The sequence below is a fragment of the Nuphar pumila genome, chromosome 1 (genome assembly GCF_984573655.1).
Source record: "Nuphar pumila chromosome 1, dmNupPumi1.hap1.1, whole genome shotgun sequence".
In the NCBI taxonomy this organism is placed as follows: domain Eukaryota; kingdom Viridiplantae; phylum Streptophyta; class Magnoliopsida; order Nymphaeales; family Nymphaeaceae; genus Nuphar; species Nuphar pumila.
This window is the reverse complement of record NC_143249.1, coordinates 14,946,394-14,971,411: the sequence shown is the minus strand read 5'-3', so window position 1 is coordinate 14,971,411 and position 25,018 is coordinate 14,946,394. Positions and strand designations below refer to the sequence as shown.

The window sequence follows — 25,018 nt, the reverse complement described above, 5'->3', positions numbered from 1 at the left end:
TACCCAAAAAAAATATCTTAGGTTCAACAATATCAATCAAGACTTTTCTTCCACAGAGAAAGCTGGGGTTAGGCAGACCCCTACCAGTTATACAACTATACCATTTGGGGTTCGAACTTGCAACCTCCCAACATAAGGTGACATGCACTAACTGCTCCTGCCAGACAAGCGGAGCCCCGCTCGGTAGCAATCAAGATAGTAGGGGCAGTATTTGTGCGTGGAAATAGTATATGGCCACCACCATTGTGTTGCTCTCACTACTGCTATCAGTGCTTACATCCTCAAAAGTAAAGGAATAGGTTTCCCTTGTCAAGTAGTGGGAGCTTGAAACCAGGACCTCCAAATCCAGATAGGGAGATCCCTGATATTTGAACTATAGACCAACCACAGCAAACATGGGAAGCATAAAGTGTACTCTATGTGATAGAGCACCATTTTAGCATCTACTACATTCATTATTACTTCTATCACCAGCTTAGCTTTTAGTAGACTCATTATTACTTTCTATCACCAGGATCCAACAATTGACAGCCACCATGTTTGACAAAACCACGGGTAAGCACAAGCAATATTTTATTTATTCTATTGTAATTTTTTTATAGCAAGCTTGGGAAACAGCCCATGAATGGAATTTAAACCCAAGGTCTGTTTGAAGGAACACCAGTGAGGACCATCACCAGATAGCAAGGAGCAAATTATGTGAGCATGTAGAGAGAGAGAGAGAGAGAGAGATGGTGCTGTACCCACAAGCTGATTGTATTGTGTGGCAGAGAGAGAGAGAGAAAGAGAGAGATGGTGCTGTACCCACAAGCTGACTGCATTGAAAGAGAGAGAGAGAGAGAGAGAGAGAGAGAGAGAGAGAGAGAGAGAGAGAGAGAGATGGTGCTGTATCCACAAGCTGACTGCATTGTGTGGCAGAGAGAGAGAGAGAGAGAGAGAGAGAGAGAGAGCTAAGAATGATTTGGAAGCTCTCTGGTTTTAAGAAATATGCTAATAATAATTGAAATGGACTCTACTAACGATAGAGTTGGAACACAGCTAGACACACATACGGTCATAATAAACGCCAAGTTTTCCAGGAATGCCAGGCATTTCTTTTTGTATTTTACCAATGCACGCATATCATAGTGTGTCTTGAGTCACGATTGCACTAGTTGAACAAAATCCTGAGCAGTGAAAAGCAAAATCACAGTTGCAACTTGCAACAAATCAGAGAATCAGAAAGCGATTCATTGGCTTCAATCAACTGTAGCCATCCTAATTTAGAAAGGCATGTATTCGAATCGAGGCTTATTTTAGGACACATTCGATTACACCCAAAAGAGAATCTTTCCCTTTTAGTTTTGAGAGAATGATCGTCACAAGAACTGTTTTTCCACGTGATCGCAACTATCAAGATGGGAAAATGGTCCTCTTATGAGAGGATGCACCAGAAGTGGAAATGATTCGCCAACTTAGAGAGAAAGGGAGTCACGGGGTTGAGGAAGCGACGGTTATTGTAAAGAGTGATTCAATAGTTCATTTTCAATTCTTCATGCTGGCTGAGTCCACAACTTGAGTGCATTACTCACATTGACAAAGTCCGTGGAAGACTTCAGACAAATTGCTAGCATGCCACAACATGTAGACAATCTGTTTCTTCACTTGTATCTCTAAACTTGCACACTCAGGGGGCGTTTGCTTGTCACAGAAAGCCCCAGCTTTCTGCAGAAACGCATCGGACAAGCATGTGTTTCCATGGGGCCCACAGTGGCAAAACAAACAACGGAAACTGTTTCTGTGAGGAAAAGAAAAGGAGCCCAAAATACACGCTGGACCCTCCTTTTCTGCGGAAACAGTTCCATTTGTGTGGGGGGGCGGGGTCCGGTTCCTTTTCAGCAGAAGAGGAAACTGTGGAAGAGGTCACCATGGCACCCTCTTCCGTGACAAACAAACGGCCCTCAGTCACCATTGGGTTAATTGTCGCGACTTTGGCCAGTTCGATTAGACCACTAGCTGGTTTCATAAATAGACTTAAGCAGCTTAGATTGTACTCACACATCCACCCAATTGAAGCCAAGTCATTAGTTAGCATGTGTTGCAAATATCCTTACCCATCCTGAAAGGATTACAAAACGGAAACAAGGAAAAGAAAATGGGACACAAGACAGAATTGCTTTACTGAGGTATAGAAGATTGAAAAAATGAAAGCACTTCATCACTTGATCTGCCAAATTATCTCGCTCAAGCCCTCTGAAGTATCCTCAAAGTCCCCTGCAGCATTCACAATCCAAAGAGTAGAATATGAGGAAGAGAAATTAGTACACATGAAACAATATCAGATCTTTGAAGAGAAAATTTATAGCATCCTGATATTCCAGTTTCCTTTTTCACTTTCCCAAGCCAGTCTTTATTGCACTAATCAAAATGATGGGTGACAGGTATGAATATAGCGCCTCCAAATCCAAATGCTTGCTCCAAGCACTACAAGATATGAGAAAGAAAAAGGAGGGACAATTGGCATGACAGTTTTTTCACTTGGTTGTGTTCATGCTAGACTGGATTTTGAAAAAACCACTGCTTCAGACTCGGAGGACACTAGGGCTCTAGTTCCCAACTATCTCAGATTAATCTAGAAGGGAAGAGAACATAAAGAAAAGGTTATTAACATAGGGAGAGGAAATAAAGGAAAATTCAAATGTATGAGATCAAGTTTTCAGAACATAACGATGTGTTTATCATATTGTACAACAACAAAACAACAAAATTAGTTCATATGTTGCGCCTACAGGGGTATGTGTGAACGAGCAGAGCATGGCATCTGGTTGCTCAAATTTAGCTCATTCAGAAACACTTTAGCCGCTTAAGCTTATCTTGCAGCTCACTAAAGAAAGCACATATAAGCTTGAGTTGGACCACATGGGCAGAGATGAAACTTGAGCTACTGGCTTGGTTCTCCCCATTAGATGTGAATATTCATATCAAGCCAGATATAGGACTGGGTGGATCAAATAGGAAAATAGGAGGTTTAAGTTTGAATAACTTTAGGAATCAAGTGATAATTAGGGAACAGCAAACAGACCAGCACTTGTACTTTCAGAATAAGCTCCTCTCAAAGATATAACTTAAGGAAATATTGTAATGGTTATGAATCAAGTCCATACGTGCTAAGCCATCAAATAAAGAAAAGGATGAGTAACCTTCAACAACCATAAACCAACAAAAAAACATGAAAATGGACAAACTCAGACACATTAATTTTCAATCATCAAGCATGTGAAAACATAATATACATACATTTATCAAAAATGTATGCAAGTTCAAATGAAGCCAATCATGCACCAAGTCCAGCTTGGCTGACCAGCTAGGTATGTTCCCCTCGAGCTCAACTTGCCTGGTTGATACATGCTCAAACAAGCTGGCAAATGGATGGCAATCTGCTTAGTTCTTACCAGCAGAACAACTGTGTTGCCTGTCTGTGTGTGAACAATTTGCAAGTGGGTATTTTAAACTGCAACCTTGGGAATTGAATAACCAATGATCTTTTCTAGCTAGACAGAAAACCATAAATTTCATAAACTAGATATCTGAGAAATAGAGGTAGTACTTGTAGCCATCCTGAAGGTGCGGCCATAGCTGCCAGAGTAAGAAGTAGGTTTGAGAAGTGATGTATGGGAGGCAAGAGAGTGTTTAAAAGCCCCCCGATGTGTGAAGCATGAAGCATTTAGTAAACATTAGGAGAAGCAGGAAGCAGCAATGAAGTTAGTAGGAAGTAACACAGAAGTAGAAGTTGAAATGTATTCTTTTACTTGAATGCAATTTATTCAGCATTTTTAACAAAACATATTCATCACACATGAAGAATATAGGGAACAGACAACTTTTGAAAAAGTACAATTCCTTTAGCAAGGAAAGCACAATTTCTATATCGATGAAATTCTATTCTCATATTGGGGAAAGCAAGCTTTCTATTATATAAAAGGGTGCTTCATCTAAAGCATCAGGCTTTTGAAGCAACCTTCTTGGCAACTGTCCCTCTGTGGTCCTACCTAACAAACTTCTGATGTGCGGATGTCCTTATGTAGCTGATAAGCTTTGAACTTGGGGAGAAAAGGAAAAGGGATCTGAAAGAGCATGAAAGATCCTCAACCAAAAGAAGATTTCATTTGTTTATTTTTAGGTGAAAGTCATGAAGAGTTATTTGGGATCTAGAGTTGTAGACAAACTATGGTTACATACATAATCATGGTGAAAACCAACATGTGTGCAAATAAACTTATTAAAACATAATATTACAAAAATAAGCTTGGTTTCTGAATCCTAACAGCCCCCACCCTGTTGTGCACTAGTTAGTGCCATGTGTAATGAAAAGAGGCGGAAGCACCAATAGAGCAAGTGTCACTCTTTAAGAGTGACCACTAGAGCCAAGAACACAAACACCGAATGTGCACACACAAAAACTCTCAAATATGGAAATGACTTAAAGTCATAAGTTGGATATTATTGAAGAAAGGAAGAGAGGGGTATAAAACCCATACATTAGAAGGAGAACACCTCCTCTATTTATAGAGGAGGGAGGCACTAAAGAAGAGACTACAAGGGGGCTCCCTTGTAGTTGTTGGGAGCTCCAACGGTCAGAAATCTGACCGTTGGGGCCCCAACGACTACAAGAGTGGGGCCCCTTGTGGTCATCCTAAAGAAAGAAAATAAAAAAAAAATAAAAAAACAAAAAAGGAAAAAAGAAAAGATAAAAAATAAAAATAAAAAAGTACATTGACTGAATTACAAGAATACCCCTATCGGGTATTTCAATAGAATAGAATATGTATATATATACATATATGTATATATATACTTATATATATACGGATGTATATATATATATAAGTATATGTATATATATATATATATATATATATATATATTTTAACACGCCCCCTCAAACTTTACGGAGAGAAGATCGAAAGTTTGCTAAGGAGAAACATGAATCGTGGAGTTGGGAGCGCCTTGGTGAAGAAGTCAGCTAGTTGATGCTCTGAAGTAACATATGGTAATGAGATAGTCCTTCTGAGGTATTCATCTCGAACATAATGGCAGTCCATTTCAATATGCTTGGTCCGCTCATGAAAGGTGTGATTACTAGCAATGTAAATCGCACTTTTGTTGTCACAGCAGAGCTTGGTGGGAGTGGAAATGGGGACGCCCATGTCAGCAAGGAGACTTCTGAGCCATACGATTTCCATAGTTGTCATTGCCATGGCCCGATATTCAGCTTCAGTGGATGACAGTGAAACCTTTTGCTGCTTCTTGCATCTCCACGAAATGAGGGATTCACCTAAAAAAATACAAAGACCCGTTATTGAGATACGATCATTGGGATTTCCTCCCCAGTCAGCATCAGTAAAAGCAGTTAAGTCAAGAGAGGAGGAAGAGGATAAGAAGAGTCCCTTTGATATAGTATTTTTGATATATCTGACAATTCTCAATACGGCTGCCATATGAACCGAAGTAGGTGCATGCTGAAACTGGCTTACTGCATGAACCGCATGAGCTATGTCTGGACGTGTGATGGATAAATAGGTGAGAGATCTGATTAATTGACGGTAGGGGGTTGGATCCTCAAGAAGAACACCATCTTCAAGTCTCAGTTTTGCATTAATGACTTCGGGAGTCTCAACTTTCTTTTCATCAGATATTCCTGATTTGGCACAAATTTCTGCAGCTAGTTTCATCTGAGATAAGATGTATCCTCGCGGGGAATAAGCCACTTCAATCCCTAAAAAATATCTCAAATAACCAAGGTCAGACATATCAAAAGTTTCTTTTAACATGGACTTTACATCATTTACTCCCTTTTTGTCATTCCCAGTAATGATCATATCATCAACATATAGCAGAAGCATAATAATGGAGTCACCTGTCCTTTTAACAAAAAGAGCAGTGTCAGTATAACAAGAAGAAAATCCTAAATTTATTAATACGTTACTAAACCTATCATACCAAGCTTTAGGTGCTTGCTTAATACCATATAAAGCCTTTTTTAATTTCAAAATTTTTCCATTTAAATCCATACCTGGAGGCGGTTTCATATACACTTCTTCATTTAAATTACCATTCAAAAAGACATTTTTGACATCAAGTTAAAAGATTGGCCATTTTTTAACTGCGGCTATAGCAACAAGGGCTCGAACACTAGTCATTCGAGCAACGGGGGCAAAGGTTTCATCATAATCTACCCCATACTCTTAGGCATATCCCTTGGCTACCAACCTAGCCTTATATCTTTCCAATGAACCATCACTCTTAGTTTTTACTTTAAAAACTCATCTACATCCAATGGGTTTCTTGCCATTGGGAGGATCAATGATTTCCCAAGTTTGTGTCTTTTTAAGAGCATTAAGTTCAAGTTGCATAGCTTCATTCCAATGAGCATATTGCTTAGCATCATTGTAATGAGATGGTTCATGAAAAGAGTGAAGAGCAAGTAGGCATGCTCGAAAGTTAGGCGAAAAAGAATCATAAGAAACAAATCTATTTGGTATTTTGGAAATCCGATTTGATCTTCTTTGAGAAGTCTCTTCGATGGACTCATTTTGGGAAAATTTTTCAAGGGCACAAGGAGGATTCCTTTCATTCCTTCTAGACTAGACTTGAATTTGTCTTGAAACATTTTCTTCTAAGTTTTGATCATCGCTTGGATGTTCAACAAGATCTTCACTAAGGGATTCATTAGGATCAATATGATCATCTATGATGTTTTCTTTAGGCAATAAGTCAAATAAGAATGAATAATCAATATTTTCATTCGGTTGGTGCGAAAAAACCACTTTCCTCTTCAAGGAATGTGACATCTTTAGAGATATAAAGCTTGTTTTTAAGTATGTCAAAACATCGATACCCTTTTTGTTTTTCGCCATATCCTAAAAAAATACATTCAATAGCCCTAGGGGAAAGTTTATCATTCTTGTGAGTTAAAACAAAACATTTACATCCAAAAATTCTTAGTCTTTTATAATCGGGAGAAATATTGTAAAGTTTTTCAAATGGAGAAAGATTTTTCAAAGAGGACGAAGGAGTTCTATTGATAAGATATGTAGAGGTTAGAACCGCTTCGGCCCAAAAGGATTTTGGAATGTTTCTTGAGATTAATAACGTTCTTGTAGTCTCTATTATGTGCCTATGTTTTCTTTCCGCAAGTCCGTTTTGTTGCGGAGTGTTGGGGCAAGAACGTTGGTGGAAAATTCCATTTTCTTTCAAATAGTTTTGAAAATCATTGGACATATATTCGCCTCCCGAATCGGATCTAAGAATAGATAGATTTCCCAAAAATTGGTTTTTGACCATTGCATGAAATTCTTTAAAGAAAGAGAAAACTTTGGATTTGCGACTTAGGAAGTAAATCTACGTGAATCGAGTAAAATCATCAATAAATACTACATAATACGAAAAACCTCCTTTAGACAAAATAGGGGAAGGTCCCCACACATCGGAATGAATAAGTTTAAATGGCTGAGTGGTAAAGTAACTTCTTTGTGGAAATGGAATAGCTTTAGATTTCCCAAAAATGCAATCTTTACAAGTCATGTGATTGTCTTTACAAGTATTGTTCAAAAACGGAAAAAGGGACATTTTTACAAAATTTGGATGGCCAAGTCTCTCATGCCATATTCCAATACTTTTGTCTTTTACAAGATTGCACGATGGCTTAGATGGAAGAGTCAAAAAATCCATAAAGTAGAGGTCACCCCTTCTATGGCCTTGCCCAATCAGCTTCCCTGACTGGAGATCCTGCACGGTGCAATCCTTAGGTGAGAAAGAGACTTGGCATCCATGATCGGTGATTTGAGATACGGAAAAAAGATTTAAATTTATTTTAGGAACGATTCTAACTTTGGGAACAAAAAAGTTTTTGAAATCAAGTGATCCAATACTTTCAATTTTTAGTGATGTACCATCGGCCGTTGACACACAAGAAGATATAGGTTCGGAAAAAATATTTGAAAGAGAATTTTTATGAGATGTCATATGAAAAGAAGCACCGGAGTCTAGTATCTACATACCTGGAGGAGATGAAGAGTAGGCAATGGCGGCCCCGGATGTTGAAGGAGAAGTCTTGAGAAGATGTTGGAGAACTTCGGAGATGTGATTTAGAGTTTCTTTGATATCTCCTTCTTTGGTACTTTCTTCCTTCTTCGGAGAAGTTTCCCCAACCGCGGCAACCTTTCCTTTGAGTTTTGGACAAGCCGGTCTAATGTGACCCGGTTCATTACAATAATGGCATATTATTCCCCTTCTAGGCCCATTATTATTTTTGTTAAAATGGGGAGGTCTATACGCTTTAACATTTGATCTGGGCCTAGTAACGGCCAAAACTTCATCACTCTTGATGCTTAAGCCAAGTCGAGTTTCTTCTTGACATATCTCGGCGAGGGCATCTTCAATAGGTAAGGCTTTGCTTCTATGAAGAAGAGATGCCCTTACTTGTTCAAACTCCGGGCGAAGACCATGAAGAAATTGAAAGAAATGTTCTTTTTCAATTTGTTCCCTCCTTAATTCAATATCTTCCGGAGCCACCCACTTAGGCTCAAGAAGAGCAAGTTCATCCCAAAGGGGAATTAAAGAGCTAAAATAGTCCCGGACACTCATGTCCATTTGTTTGGTGGAACGGATTTTTTCTTGACAAAAAAAATTGTCGAGCAAGATCCTTTTGGGTATACATACCCTTAAGGAAAAACCAAGCCTCATTGGCCCTTCTAAATTTGACTATATTAGCACAATTTTTAAGGTCAACATTGTTCATAAACCATGCCAAGATTTTGGCATGGTTACTTTCTCAATCCTCAATTTTGGATTGATGATCATTAATAGCTTTGATGCGCTCATCGCCATCTAAAGCCTTTTTAACTTCATTTTCGATCTTGGTGAGAACAAGAGAGGGTTCGGAAGTAGTTCCCATAACAAAACCCCAAAGTTTCTTACCTCTAAGATGATTTTCCATAGCGGAGGCCCACATGAGATAGTTGGACCCATTTAGCTTAAAAGAAAGCTCCACTTTAGAGTCACGTTCCATCGGCACCAACAAGTCCTTCCTTTCTTCAAAAAAAAATGAGTCACACGTTGCAAAGAAAAGGCCAATCACCAACCGAGCTCTGATACCATGTAATGAAAAGAGGCGGAAGCACCAATAGAGCAAGTGTCACTCTTTAAGAGTGACCACTAGAGCCAAAAACACAAACACCGAATGTGCACACACAAAAACTCTCAAATATGGAAATGACTTAAAGTCATAAGTTGAATATTATTGAAGAAAGGAAGAGAGGGGTATAAAACCCATACATTAGAAGGAGAACACCTCCTCTATTTATAGAGGAGGGAGGCACTAAAGAAGAGACTACAAGGGGGCTCCCTTGTAGTCGTTGGGAGCTCCAACGGTCAGAAATCTGACCGTTGGAGCCCCAATGACTACAAGAGTGGGGCCCCTTGTGGTCATCCTAAAGAAAGAAAATAAAAAAAAATAAAAAAACAAAAAAGGAAAAAGTAAAAAAGGAAAAAATAAAAATAAAAAAGTACATTGACTGAATTACAAGAATACCCCTATCAGGTATTTCAATAGAATAGAATATGTATATATATACATATATGTATATATATACTTATATATATACGGATGTATATATATACTTATATATATACGGATGTATATATATATATAAGTATATGTATATATATATATATATATATATATTTTAACACCATGAACTTATGAGTGTTCAGTCATTGTGCAGACAAGATACGCCACTAGATCTCCACATTTTTGTCTTTCCATTTTGAACAGGGTCCAGAGTAATAGAGATGGCATTGCAGTAACCATCCTTTCGGCTGCTCTATAAGGTGATGTTCACCAAATGAGAAAGAATAACAAGTAAACCACTGATAGCTACATCAAGCATACATGAATTTCGAAATTTGAGCAAAGATAATGTCTTGGCAGGTAGAAGTTAGAGAGTGAAATACACAAAAGATGTGCTGATATTGTGATCCATTAAGAATTGGTTTACCATCACATGCTTGAAGGTCTTCATTCATCATAGCAGGAGTTATGCTTTTTCATTCAAGTAAACTGATGGCATACTTGGGCACTGGCAGGTGGGGGATAATAAATGAATCAAAATGATGGTGAACAGCACTAGGAAGTATCCCAAGTGCCTCAAACCTTCTGAATAGAATTAGCAATTAAGTTGTTACACTTCCTAAAATAGCTGCATGAATTTCCCATAATAACATCATTGCTGCATCAAAATAATACTATAAGGACAGACACGAACCCAACGAGACACCTACTGGACTCCATTGAACTCATGAGACTAGAAAATTAAGGAATCTATTCAGGCAAACTCCTGAGGCCTATTTAAGCTAATAAATAACTCTCTTAGTGTGACATTTTATTGTGCGACCTGTAATGAAAGAATGTGCACAAACACAATTTCAAATGTGCACAAATACAAGGCCGCTAAGGGTAATACACAATAAGCCACAAAGGCTAAGAACAAGAATTTAAGAGCACAAGTACACAAGCTACTAATGGGCTGAACAGCATATAAAAACATATTATTTTATTCACCAAAGAATGCTCGTGAAAAGCATAAAATATATGGGTGAGGTTCCCATATATTTATACAACAAGAGGAAGAAGGGAGGCCTTACCAGCCCAACAGCTAGTTGGGCTAGTCCCAACGGCTAGAAAAGCTGGGAAAAAAATGCCCCCAATGGGCATGCATGTTACAAAAATAACAAACTAGAAAAATAATAAAAGAAAAGAAAAATACAAACTATAGGAAAAACATATATATGCATACTAATATATATACCCATATGATGTATATACATATTAATATATATGTATACATATGAAAAACAAATACATTTAACATGGCCTAACCCATTATAATCTGGCATTTACAAGTTAACCACAGCACATAACTATGAAACAAGCTTTTAACCTAGAGAGGTGAAGCAATACAGTGCAACAAAAAATAGATTTTTTTTTTGAAAGGCAGACAAAAAAAATAGATTTTTGATCCATTTTAAATTGGATCAACAGAACACTGATCAAACCATAGATATCGGAAGCACTTAGAAACAGTAGAAATCATGTGTGCCCTAGGAACCACAAAGTGGAAGCGATTAGGAATTGCAATTCCCTTCTGTAAGAATCTTGATTCTTAAATAAGGGAATCACGATTCCCATGTCCCAAGAATCCTGATTCCCATGAGAAGAATCAAGATTCCTATGACTGGGAATCCCGATTCCCTTAGGCATCCAATGCATACGTTCAAGAATCCCAATTCTCTTAACATGGGAATTGGATTCTCTCAAGAATCACATTTTCTGTGTTCAATGATTTCACATATTGTTTCCAAAATGATTCTCCATACTACTTCCTATTTACTTTCCGCTTCCCAAATCCTCTTAATAACTGCTTCTAGTTCTACTCGATTTTGGTTCTCGCTTTCGCAACTATAGACCAAATAAATTAGAATCAAAACTAGTGAAATCCATGAAAAGATAGGGTGGAAATTTGAGTTTCAGGTATCCTACTCCCGTAAAACAAACAATCAATAAATCAAAACTAACTTATCGAGTTTCAGTTCTTTTAATACCATCCCATAAGGTACCTTAGGAAACCACATTTACAAACATAATTCCACTGGGAACATGTAACCTGCTTCTTACACAAGTTATGGATCTTCAACCAATTTGGAAAATTAAGAATTGCTACCACCTAGTTCCAACTAGATATTAATCATACAGCTCGCTCCCAATGCAAAACTGTAGAGCAAGTCAATTTTCCTCAAACCCATACCTAAGCAACACCATCAACCAGGTTCTATGGTGATCAATCTAAGCTAATGCCCACCTATATTTTGTTACAAGCAACCATGTACTCAAACTAAACTATTCATGTTACCAAGACAATCTGTTGAATACATCCTCACTATTGTCAACCTAATCTGGGTCCGATTCCACAAATGTAGGAATGATATCATATAAGATGAATCTACATTTGGTAATCCAGCTCAATGTGCCACCATTACTGCTGATCAAGCTCAGCAGTGATGACATAATGATGCAAATGGAAGCCTTGTGAAGGGCTCAAGCAATAAACAATAGGGTCCACTTACTTTTTCTACTTGGATCTTCTGTAAATTTGTGTTAAGATTAATGTAATATAAGTAATTAAGTATATATATATTATATATATATTGTAATAATATATATAATATATATTATGTACATTGTAAATATATATAATATATATGGGAGTCAAGTCAAAGCTAGTTTGACTTGCTCCCAACGGCTAATGAGAGAGGACTTCCCCTCTCTATTCCACTTCTTCTCTTCTTCTCTCCTCTACTTTTCTCTATAAATATGGGTGGGTGCCTTTGTAAGGTGTGAGAGTGATGGGTAGTTATAGAAAAATTTTAGTGTTTTTTAGTGCATTTTGTAGTAAGATTTTTATGTATTTTATTTTTCATTATGAATGAAATCATTTATTTACAAAACTTGTATTAGTTTGTATCTTGTTAGTATTCAAATATATTTTGATTTGACATTTGGATTACGATTTGCAATGTCTTGGGTTCCGCGCCATTTCGTGACATGGTATCAGAGCAAGGTATCTTGGTCTTGGTATCTTGTTCGTATTTTTGCTTCGAAAGAAATATTTGAATTGATTAACGGCTTGGACTCGAGACTCTCGTATTCCGGTATGTATTTTCTTTGGATTCTCTACTTTAAATATTTATGGTATATATTTTAAAAAAATGTGTTTGAAATATAGTAGATATTTATTAATACGTTAAAAATGAATATGTTTTCAAGTTAATTAAAATTACAACTTGTGAAAAATTATTGAATTTTGATATATGTTTTTGTGTAAGCATGTTACATGAAATATATGTTTTGATTAATAATATGTATATTTTTTGAAAAATATCGTCATGAAAATTATATTTTACAAGAGTATGCGATTTTCTTTAAAATCTTAAATACTATGCTTATATGTTTTTCATGTTATTTGAAAAATACTAATTTTTTGTTGTATGTATTTTGTTTTATCGTAATAATCATTAGTGCCCTTATGCATGTGTCAAAGCATGATTATTAGGTATATTATGCGAATTTTATGTTAAAAATGTGTTCCTTAAGAAATTTAAATTCTTGTATAATGTATATCTTGAGTCATCATAATTTTATTTCTTTGGTAATACCATGAATATTTTGTATGCTCTCATATCGACATGCTCATGTCCCATGTTTTTATGTGGCTTCAATGATTGACTTTAAGATATTGCTCTCATTGTGCTAAATTAATTCTTTGAAAAAGATCCTTGATTGATTATGCTTGAGAATGATCTTGGGATATTTTTATATATGACTTGTGTTCATTTCTCTTTGTCATTCATATTACAAATGACTCTTGCAATGGATGCTTTGTTCACATATACTTGAATGCATTTTGTATGTGATAATATTAACTTGTTTTCTCCTTATGGATTGTGTTTTGCCATCTAGTAGGTTCTTGTGTTTGTGCCCCTTAGAAGGTTTATATTTGATGCATTATGAGTCATATTTAGTATGTAGTATTAAAATTCATATCTTTTGTATAGCCTATGTGGCTATAAGTTATTAGATTATCTTATTGCTTTGAGTATTCATAATTAGTGATAATTGTGTAAGATTTTGGGTTTATAAATAGTTTTTCGAGAATCTCTACATGTGTTATTTTCTTAATATTACATGTCATTGTTGTCTCATAGTAGACTTATGATTTAAATCTAAAAAGTTTCTTTTTTTATCATATATATTGTTCTTGTCATCTCTTTGAGAGTTATTGGATCATTTGTATGTGATGTGCCTTAATGCACTTATTCCTTGATTGGTGGATTTATGAATTCATTTATGAAGAATTGCTTATACAAAGCATGATTCTTATTTGCTTATTAAAGATTGTAAAAATTATCATGGGACATATTGTTGGGCATATGATTGCACTACATTCATTCTAAGATTTCATCTTCTTTATTGGACTTTTGATTTGAAACTTTGTCTTTTCAAATCGGTTCCTTTTATGAACTCACCTATTTGAAAAATGATTTCCATGAGTATTTATTGTCTTTTTATGACATTTGTTGTGTCCATCACAGAATTTTATATGATGCATCATTTCTCTTGGCCTTATTATTTTTTATTCAAAGATGTTGGGGTGAGTTGTGTACACCTCGTTTTATGTCAGTTTAGATTGTCAACTTATGGTTTAGCTCTAACTGAGAGTTCTTTGATCTCTAGATCTAAGTGTGCTATATCACTCATTTATTGTATGACCATTGTTATTAATGGATGATTGTAACTCTGTTTATCTCTGATGGCTATCTAGTTTTGAAACCATGGTGTTTCGAAAGATAGTTAAAATTGATAATTTTATTGATAACATTAATGTGTTTCCATGACAAACTCTCTTACCTCGTGTGTCCTCGCATTTTTTGTCTTTTATTTAAGTATCATTTTATGTAGACAAGAGACGTTGTTTATCAATGTGGTGAGGTATGTGCACCCGTTGAAATTGATGTTGTTTATAAGAGATTTTGGATTATCAGTGTGGTGAGTTATGTTCACCCGTTGAAACTGATGTTATTTACAGTTTTACAATCATTTATAAGATAAGTTATGTGCACCTCTTGTGGATTGTAATTGTTTTGTATTGTCAGGGAGCCCTATATTGCCTGTGCATGGTCACAAAGATGATTGTTGTTGACATTTATGATTGATCGCTTAATTTGTATTGTCAGGAAGCCCTCTATTGCTTATGCATGGTCACAGAGATGATTCTTGTTAACATTTATAATTGTGCTCTGGTTCTAGTAGCTGATAGACTTAAATTTTGATGTTTGGAGGCCTAGGAGATGATTGCTTGTGGTGACCAAACTAGTGTTTTAATTTGCGAAATTTATTTATTATGATGTATGATATTTTTAAAATCTCATTGCAATTTTTCTAAACTCATTTGCTCTTTTATGAGAAATGGTTGTTGAAATATTTTCATGCATTTTGCATTATATATGCTTTAGTTTCATGAGTTATTCCTTGAATTTTGCATAATTTGCATAAGGTTATATTTTTTCACGCATATATTAAATAAACAAATATATATATTCTTTTTTACTTGTATTGCCCTTTGTTGGCTCTTTGTATTATCCCATAATAGACTTGTACTTATGCACTTTTGTGCTTGTATTGTGTGTTCACATCTTTGTGTTGTCCATGCTTAGACTTGAATGTGCTTTAGCACTTTGTTTTTGTAATTCCACATATTTCATTACATGCTTTTCTAAGCATTTCATTAGTGAAATCTCTTATGTGTATGCTCATAGTGGCTATTGCGTGCATTTGATTGCTCTTAAGATTGATCTCACTTTGTATTACTTTTTGGTAAAACTTGTGCTTGGGCACTCCTATTGTATTTGCGTGTATCTTCTTTGGGATCCTTTTTTCCGCTTGTTTCCAAGCATGTATTGTTGAAAGATTGTTTATTGTTATTGGTCCATATGTGACTTCTTCATCGGTTTTGAATTATTGCATGGTTCATTCATATATGCATTGTTTAAATATTGTTTATAATTGATCCATGCTTATTTATATCTTTGACTATGTAAAGATGATTTGTTATTGAGTTATTTCTTCATAGTATTAATAATGACGAAAATCTATGATTGATATACATTAATATGTCTTTTGTGATAGATATATATGGGAATGATTTTCATAAAATAACTTTAGCATTGTTTTCATCTCTCTTAATATTATTTTATTATGGTCGAGTTTGTCAATGACTATCATGTTTGTAGTTAATGACCGTTCAAAATCAATTCTTACTTTAAATGATTTTGAAAAATGTTAAATTGACATAAAAATATTTTGTATGTATCTTATGTTTGTGTGCATGGCTATCCTCTCTCCATAATATATATATATATAGTTATTTTTTGTTAGATTGCTTTTGTTTTGCTCTCTTTACAGGTTCTTCAAATATTGGTAGTATGGATGATTCTAAAGACATTTCGAGAATATCAAGAATTGATGATATTGAGGATCTTTTATGTAAAGGAGCATATGATTGAGCACCCCTTAAAGAGGCACCAAATGGAAAAACTCGATGAAGTTTATGATGACATTTTGTGTAATGGGTTTCTTTTTTTTTGTAATTTCAAACTTTTTGTGAGATATTGGAAGTTTGAGGAGGGTGTTAAGATTAATGTAATATATATATATATATATATATATATATTATGTATATATTAAAATAATATATATAATAATATATATTATATATATTGTAAATATATATAATATATATGAGAGTCAAGTCAAAGCTAGTTTGACTTGCTCTCAACGGCTAGAATTCTAGCAGTTGGGAGCTCTCTCACATTCTCTAACGAGAGAGGACTTCCCCTCTCTATTCCACTTTTTCTCTTCTTCTCTCCTCTACTTTTCTTTATAAATATGGGTGGGTAGTTGTAAATATTTTTTAGTGTTCGAGTGCATTTTGTAGTGAGGTTTTTATGTATTTAGTTTTTATGTATTTTATTGTTCATTATGAATGAAATCATTTATTCACAAAACTTGTATTAGTTTTTATCTTGTTAGTATTCAAATGTATTTCGTTTTGACATTTGGATTACGATTTGGAATGTCTTGGGTTCCATGCCATTTCGTGACAATTTGATCCCACCATTGTTAGATCCCCCTGAGTTGCATGTAATAAATCGCCACAAACAAGAAATTGTGTTGATTAAATGGTTTGCACGGTGGAGAGAAATTAGAAAGTGTAAATGAAAGATTCTGACTTGAGGATAAGTCCATTCTCAACTCAGGGAGAGTGGTGTAGTGCAGAAGCATGACATGACCGAGTCGAGGATACATTTAAATCCACTTTCTGCTTTGGACTTTTTTCTTTATATTTAATTTGGATATAGAGTTCTGGATGTGTTTTTGAAGTTTTAGTAAGGGATTGGAATCATCTTGGATCTGTAATAGAATTAGGGCTTTGTTTTTTCTCTATAAATACTCATTGTATTGGACAAATGAATATTTAGTTACTTTATTTAATTTTATGTTAATTTCTTATATGTGTCTAGATCATAAACTAGCATAGCATAACCTAGGGTAAGTACAGATTGTAGCGTAGATCTTTTCATCCCGCTTCAAAGCTTCCTACATCACATGACAGCATGAATCTGGACAAAAAGAGAGAAAACAGCCCTGATACAGGATGAGGGCCTCTCCAATCAAGGGGAAAAATGTGGTTGGAAGGCACCAAACACAATTGCAACAATCTAGATCCAATTTGAACTGGGATGTGGATTTTGACTTTGAAGCAACATTACCCAAATTGAACCATAGCTCATGGCTTTGGGCAAAAAAGTAACTTATCATTCTTGGTAGGATTATGACCATGAAAATAATACTCAAGGAAACTCTAAGGGTGTGTTTGAATCCCTTGGATCTCAAGATCCGAGGATGTCTCTCCCTCTCCCTTTATTTCAGGGATCTCAAATCCATGAAATGAGGGGATTTGATATCCAGTGTTTGAATGCCTCAAATCTCTGGCAAGGGGCCCATGCCACATCAGCCATCCCCATGCCAGCTCAGATCCTAGGCATTGAAACACGCCCTAAGCAGTGGTCTTGAAAAAAAGTGTAGCTTGGTACTTCAGCTTTTGTTTCTTGCTTGTTTATCTCAAAAAAGTAAAATAACTTTAGTTTTTCATTGACTTTAATGATTAATATTCATATTTATCTCTTTTGCACGTTTGAATTACCACTGTTTTTAGTTAAACCATATTGCATCAGAATTTATGCCTCCTGGTGTTCCTGTAGCTTCTGTAAATCAATACCATCGAAAGCAAGAAGAAAGCATCCATTCCAAGAAGAAAACACCTCTAGAATAGTCAAAATTTCCAGATAAATTAAGATCAAATGCACCCAAACTTGTGATCATTGGTTCAACCCCTGCTAAAAGTCAAGATTTTCCAACAGGTCATGTACATGGAAGAGAATGATGTCCAAAACAGATTTGTTCCAAGTATGAAAATTGCATCCACAAGGCATTGTATAGGTTTTGTGGCCAATTCAACTAGATTAGCTGCCACAGTTCCATACTTGATCAATTAAAAACAACCTAAAGCTAGGGAATAAAGCCCCTTATACCCAAGTCACAACCAAAACCTAGCTGATTGTCATGGCGGACAAAGGGTTTATCTAATCAATCTAGTTTGGTGTCCAACTAACCCCAACCTAAGATGCAATGATTGCAGCAAGAAGTTACCTGCCTACTGCAAGCCAAGTTTACAGATCAATTTGTTTGAACATGCACAAAAAATATTACAAGTTCAGTCTTGGTTGACTTGACAAAAAGCAAAACGAACAGAGTAGGGGGCAGTTCATTTGGTGGTTTTTGGTGGGGTATATAATTGCTCAACATGAAGTAGCAAGCAGAACTGAGAAGTCCAGCTACAGCATGGCTATGGTAATGACCCATCCAATTCACATTGAACTAGGTGGAAACTATGTGCAGTGCAATAAGGTTCATGCTGCTTGGAGACAAGTAGGTTTCTATGAGCACAAGATGCTGATTTGACCTATGTTGGGCAGGTTCCTAAACACCTAACCCAAGGCTGAACTGATTGTTTCTTTTGGTAAAATCTAGCCTAGAAGGAGACATATGAGCAACAACATCCACCTCATCAAGACAGCTCCAAATGATTCAGCCAAGCCCCAAGTGAGGCTACTGGTAATACATAACTCACCTCTAACTCAGAGTGCCCATTGTGGTACTAGGCTAATGTGGATTCAAACTGCACCCAGCAGATTTGTTTGGTGTTGGAGAAAGTGCTTAACAATAACCTTGGACTCCAAGTTGGACTTTCTAGGAGATAGGGACTATCACTTGCAATTACTCAGGGAATCAAGGTTTTGTGATACTCACCCTACACCAAAATCTTGAGCACTATCAGTCGTGACCATGTCCATCACTTATCAACATTGTCATTAATACCAATTTTTTTAAAACATTCGGACTCTGTTTGGGAGCTGGAAATTGGGAGTTAATAAATGCTACCTAACCCATTTATGCTCACTTATGTTTGGAAGCCAGGTTTTGGAAGATGGGAAGGGTGATGGGAGTGGAGAAGAGAGTGGAGATGGGCCTTTTTCAACTACAGCCTCACAAGGATGTAGTTGACAACTCTACTCTCATCACCCATTTTCTTCTCCACTCCCATCACCCCTTTCATCTCCTCTCCAACACCAGCTCCCAAACAAAGCCTTCGTCTTCGTTTGTTTCATGCAACTTTCATGGGAAAGTGCTGAGCTGGAAATCCGGATGTAATCCTTTCCAACCATGAATGAAACAAACATCAAATCATTATAGTGGGAAAGTGTCAAGCCAGTACAAGTGGGCCACCGTTTTTTCAAACCACCTACCACTTTTTATGTGTAAATCCTTTCATACATTCCCCCATGAAAGCTTTCACATGAGACTTTTGAGCCTTCAGGACTTTTTAAAAATGTGTGCCCATTCTCATGGAAAGCATTTCCTTTACATGGGAATGAAACAAATGAACCCTTAGTGTTCAACCACTCTTTGTAAATTTGGCTTCAGGCTTCTTTTATTCTTTGGATGAAAAGAAACCTCTTATGGTTTATTTCATTATGTTGGTTTATAATTAAAAGCATCTTATGAAATTCATAATGGAAATGTATCTTTTATGGTTTTATTTCATCAAAAGAGAAAGAATATGGAAAAAATACTAGTGGTACAATACATTTACTAACTATGCTACAAGACACAGACATGTGCATGGACTTAACACACATATGTGATACAAATTTGTTCATTTTGTAAAAATTAGGACAGAGTGACATGTGTGTATATGTGTGTGTACACAAAGCTTTAATTTCTATATAAAAAAGTGATGTGGTATTTTCTAATATGTCCAAATTTTAAAATTCAAGAGCAGACAGTGAACACGATGGCATTTTGATAATATAATAAAGTTAAATTTACGATTGAAATCATCATGATAGTAAAGAACCTATCATCATATCGATCAAATATAACTATTTACTTTTTAGTTTTTATTATAGGATTTTCCTTTTAAAGTACTTTTTGTGTTTTTCATATTTATATTTTAACTTGTAAGGACATTTTAGTAATTGAATGTCATCATCTTACACAGCATTAAGTATGAAATGAAACTATAAGTAGATGTGATAGGGTGAAAAGAAAAAAGAGGAGAGAATGACCTCTCTCTCTCTCTCTCAGAAGTTTTATTTGACACAATCAATACCATGCCTGATGCAGGCTTTATTGTCTCAGGCACGGGTTTCAGCGTGTCCATGATCATCATGGCGTATTCAGTGTAGTACATCATGTGAGCCATATGTAGATGGACATGACAATGTTTAGTGTGTCCACCTGACATAGATTACCAATTTAGCACTCACATTCTTTGTAGTTGAATGTAATGTTATAAGTTTGAACACAAATACATTTGGGACATCAACCAAAGGCATTATTGACCTCTCCCTTTAGTTTCTCTTTCTGTCCTTTCTTTCTACATCTTATCTAGGCAGTAAAAGAACCAAGGGTTTTATTTATATGGTAGCAAAGTGAAGCAAGTGGCAATTCCTCAATAAATCTTCCCTTTGTTATATATTTCTTTTCTTTCTAATGCTCCTCTTTTTCAAACCTCATTTGTGTTTCCTTTCTTCAATCTACCAAGCCGTGTATCTATGTTGTATTGTGCTCACATGTGCACTGATATTGGGTACTTCTGGGTACATCAACTAGGTTTTAAACCTAAACCAACCCTTTTTATGATCTTGTCAACTTTTGGTCAATCCACAAGATCGATAATGTACATTATTAGCTATACTTTTGCCAATTATTGATTGTTAGTCAACTATATATCTTTGACATGTTTTAGTTTTTCAATTCATAATTGACAGTCCATAACTTCATACATAGAGGATTTTGTGCTCTCTCTCTCTCTCTAATACATATATATACATATATATATATACATATATACTACAAAAGCATGTCCAGAAAATCTCTTCTGGTGATTGCTTATCCTAATGCAGATTGACTGTAGATCTAGCTACTAGGAGATTTGTTGTAGGTGATTGCATTTATCTTGATCCTCATTTGGTTTTTAGTTGAACAAAAAGCAATAAATGCATGATCAATTATAACGCAAAGTACATGTGCTTAGAGCTGGTAAATAAGCCAGGCCAAACACACAGTGTTCAAGCTTGCTAGTTTACCATTGAAGGGTGTTGGGACTCGGCCTTGGGCTCATGTCTAGACGAGTCAAGCCGAGCTCAAGTACGACCACGAGTTAGAAAAGTCAAACACAAGCTCGCTCGTGCAGAAAAGTCACATGCATTTTAAACAATGAAACCAATGGAATTTGAACCTTAAGCCTTCAATTTGAGAGCCATCTACTCTATTTGACTATGGTATATTACATTTTATGACATACATTACACTTTAAACTATAACATGATTAGTCACACAAGCTCACTCAAGCCGAACTGAGCTGAGCCAAACACCTTGTGTTTGTGCTCAACTCGTGTAGGCTAAATGAGCTGCTTGTGACTTTGCTAGCTACATGAACCAAATGTGAATGAGTTCATGAGCTGGATGGATCCAAGCCATGAGCTGCTCGGTTCATTTCCCACTCGTACTTGTGGTTGCATCTAAAGAATCATGATTTGCCATTTTCTCACAGCTAAGAAATTTTAGATATATTTTGCTTGTGATAACCATAGTGTTGTTTCCAACTCAACTAATCTAGTTGGACATGGTAAAACAAATTGCATTGAACTAAATCAACACTTTGTACATGAGAAACTCAAAGACCATGAAAACCATCTAAGACTTGTCTGTAGTGATTTAGAGGCTGTTGATCTCTTTAAAAAGTGTTACTTTTAACTAAACACTGGATGTCAAAGAACAAACTGCCATGGTTATATCAACCACAAAAAAACATGCACAGTTTAAGGAAGCATGCGAAAGAAGACATCTATAATGACTAGTGGCATATTTGTAATTTGTTGTTCTTTCAATGTTCCTTTGTATGTAATAATGACAAAGACATAATTTTAAATACATATAGAATGTCCAATCTAAGGCATTATTACACATCTACTTTGGTTGGAAATCTCCTTTTTATGTTCTTTACTTACCTAATCACTGAAAAATCCAAGGATTTCTCACATACTGATGAATATACCTTCAAATGAAGGACTTGAGAACTTTTTAGGACCAAATATTTCTTAGCAAATTGTTTAATAATTCATGTAGCGCGTCTGAATTAGCAAACTGTTGATAATTCATGTAGCGAATTTGAGTTGATAGAAAGCCCATCAAATTATCTTATACTATGTTATTCAAATTATCTTATACTATGTTATTGAAGTGGATCATATGGAAGCATGATCCCGACTGAAATGGTCAAGTTGAAGGTGAAACAAGGAAAAGTGCCTATAACCATATCATATTTTATGATTCTCAATAACGGGTTTGTAGTGGCTATTTCCTATACATTCTTCGTTAAATTTGTGATATAATCTTATACTGGGGATACTTGAGTTCCACATCCTTTTATAGAACCCTTATGCAGACAGGAGTTGAATTATCTCTGAAAGGAACTATTTGAAGTTTTGGACCCTCACCAAGGGCAAAAAATTTCACATGGTTGGTGTCCCTCAAGTAAGGTTGATACACAGTGTAATCAGAAAAAAAAATGGATGGCAACTAGCTAGTATATGTTACATAGGCCACTCAGCAAAGGAGTTGGCTGTGCACATGATGGTCTTATGCCTTTTTTATGCAATCTTTTCTCAGCTGGCTTGGCCAGACATAACTTTAAAGCTCTCCCTAATTTGGGATGCATCAGAGAGCTCTTGTGGAGCCTTCCAAACTGAGAAGGAACAACAGATGGAGGATCATTTGGAAGCTGTGGTCGTTATCAGCCTGGTGGGCAATCTACATCTGGTTTGAAAGAAAGGAAGGAATTTTTCAAGGAAAATAATTGAAGGTGGGAACTTTATGCTATTCTGAATGACATCCGTGAGTGCCTGTTGAGGAAACGTCCAAACTGTAATATCTCTCGGATTGGTCGATCCAGGGGGATAGATGAATATTGATAGCATTTTATTTCATGAATGTCATTCAGCGACTCCTGGTCACCATTTCTTGACGTAATGAACGAATTTCTATTTGCCTTTGAAAAAAATAGGCTACTTAGAACAAAGTGATCAATCAGTACTCATGCGTGGTAAACAACAAGGGACTTCATCTAGCAGTCTGCAGTTATCGTTAGGGTATTCAGTTGGTTATATTTTTCTTCTTTGAACAAGTTCGTCACCTAGCGAGGTAGCAAGATAGCCCCACCCATAAGTGGTCTAGATTTCGGTTGAGTGGTTTGTTCGAGATGGAGTTCTTGGTTTCAGCATAGAAATGAATGACTATTTTAAGTTTTTAACCGCGCGAGAGGAATGAATTAACAACTGACAAAGAGACTATAGGTGGTGAAACGCCCATAGATGAAGTTCCCCTTCTCATTCCTATTCATTTTGTACATTTTCTTGAACATTTGACAATTACCCACTTAACAAAACCGTTAAAAAGGAACATGGGTGGTCTCACAAACAATCTCATACTCAAAACGGCAACCACAGAAACCATGTCATCCAATTAATAAGCAACAGAAGCCCAATATCCAACAAAAAAACAATAAGATGGTTCACAAAAGGTAGAAATTTTCGATCATACCTGACTTTCTTGATCAATATGGCCCTCATCTTCCTCGCCAAATCCTCCGATTTGATCCTTCTCTCCAGATTCTTCTGAGCCAGGATCCGCTTTTGGGAATTCTTCAGGTGGTGGGTGGGGGCCCTTCTGATGAGTCTCTCCATCCCGCTGGCGATCATCTTCCTCTGCATGAACTGCAGCGCTTGCTCCAGGTTCCCGTTGATCACTTTGACTCGGATGCCCCTCGACTGCTGCTGCTGGGACAACAGGGAAGAAGAGGAAGGGAGGAATCCCATCGAATGGGGAAAGGAGGACGACCCATGTGAGGATAAGGCTTGAGCTCTTCTGAACATGGTGCACAGATTTCTCAGGAGACTCATGGGGACTCTCTCTCTCTCTCTCTCTCTCTCTTCTGAAACTCATCGAAGGGACGCAGGGTGCTTGAATTTTAGGGGTGCCAACGGGTCGGGTGTAACTCGATCTTGACCCTCATCGGATCCGGTAAGATTAGGGTTTGGTAGCAAAAAAAGGGGTCCAATTAACTATTTGAGTCGGACCGATGAAACCGGGTATGATTTATGAAATTTCATAACAGACCTGGGTCCGATGCGTCCTGATTAAGATCCGAATTCTTTTTAAATGAAAAAAAGGTTTACATCATCATATACATTTATCAAGATAAAAAATAAAAATAATGAGAACCATAAATATATTGATAATTTCAAAGCATTACAAAATAATTTTATTTCATGGTTACTAAGAAGGAAGAGAAAGACATTTTGGAGAGAAAGAGAAAGATAATGGTAGTTTCCTCGTTTTAAATATCGATAATTTTAAAATATTACAAAATAATTTTCTTTTATAGTTATTAAGGAGGAGAAAATCATTTTAGAGAGAAAACAGAATGGTAGTCTCGTGTTTTATGCCAAGGGGGGGAGAGACGTTTTGGGTATATATATATATATATATATATATATATATATAGAGAGAGAGAGAGAGAGAGAGAGAGAGAGAGAGATTATAAAAGGTAGTTCACTAAAATTTTTAAAAAATAAATGTGTCTTGTAAGCAATACTTCTTTTCAAGAGAACTCTGTCTACATGCCCATACAAATTTTTAATTACATTCCAATTCACATGACAAGAACGTCAATTAAGA

General features: G+C 36.0%; 1 protein-coding gene across 1 annotated transcript; it reads right to left on the bottom strand.

Annotated features, from left to right (window-relative positions):
- Positions 1–1,999: 1,999 nt before the first annotated feature.
- Positions 2,000–24,275, bottom strand: LOC149848082 (uncharacterized). Its single transcript, XM_090018299.1, has 2 exons — positions 23,882–24,275; positions 2,000–2,253 (listed from the first exon to the last, which is right to left on the bottom strand). Exons 1-2 carry the CDS (start codon positions 24,238–24,240, stop codon positions 2,244–2,246), a joined length of 369 nt encoding a protein of 122 aa, XP_089874425.1. The 5' UTR covers positions 24,241–24,275; the 3' UTR covers positions 2,000–2,243.
- Between the last annotated feature and the right edge of the window lie 743 nt (positions 24,276–25,018).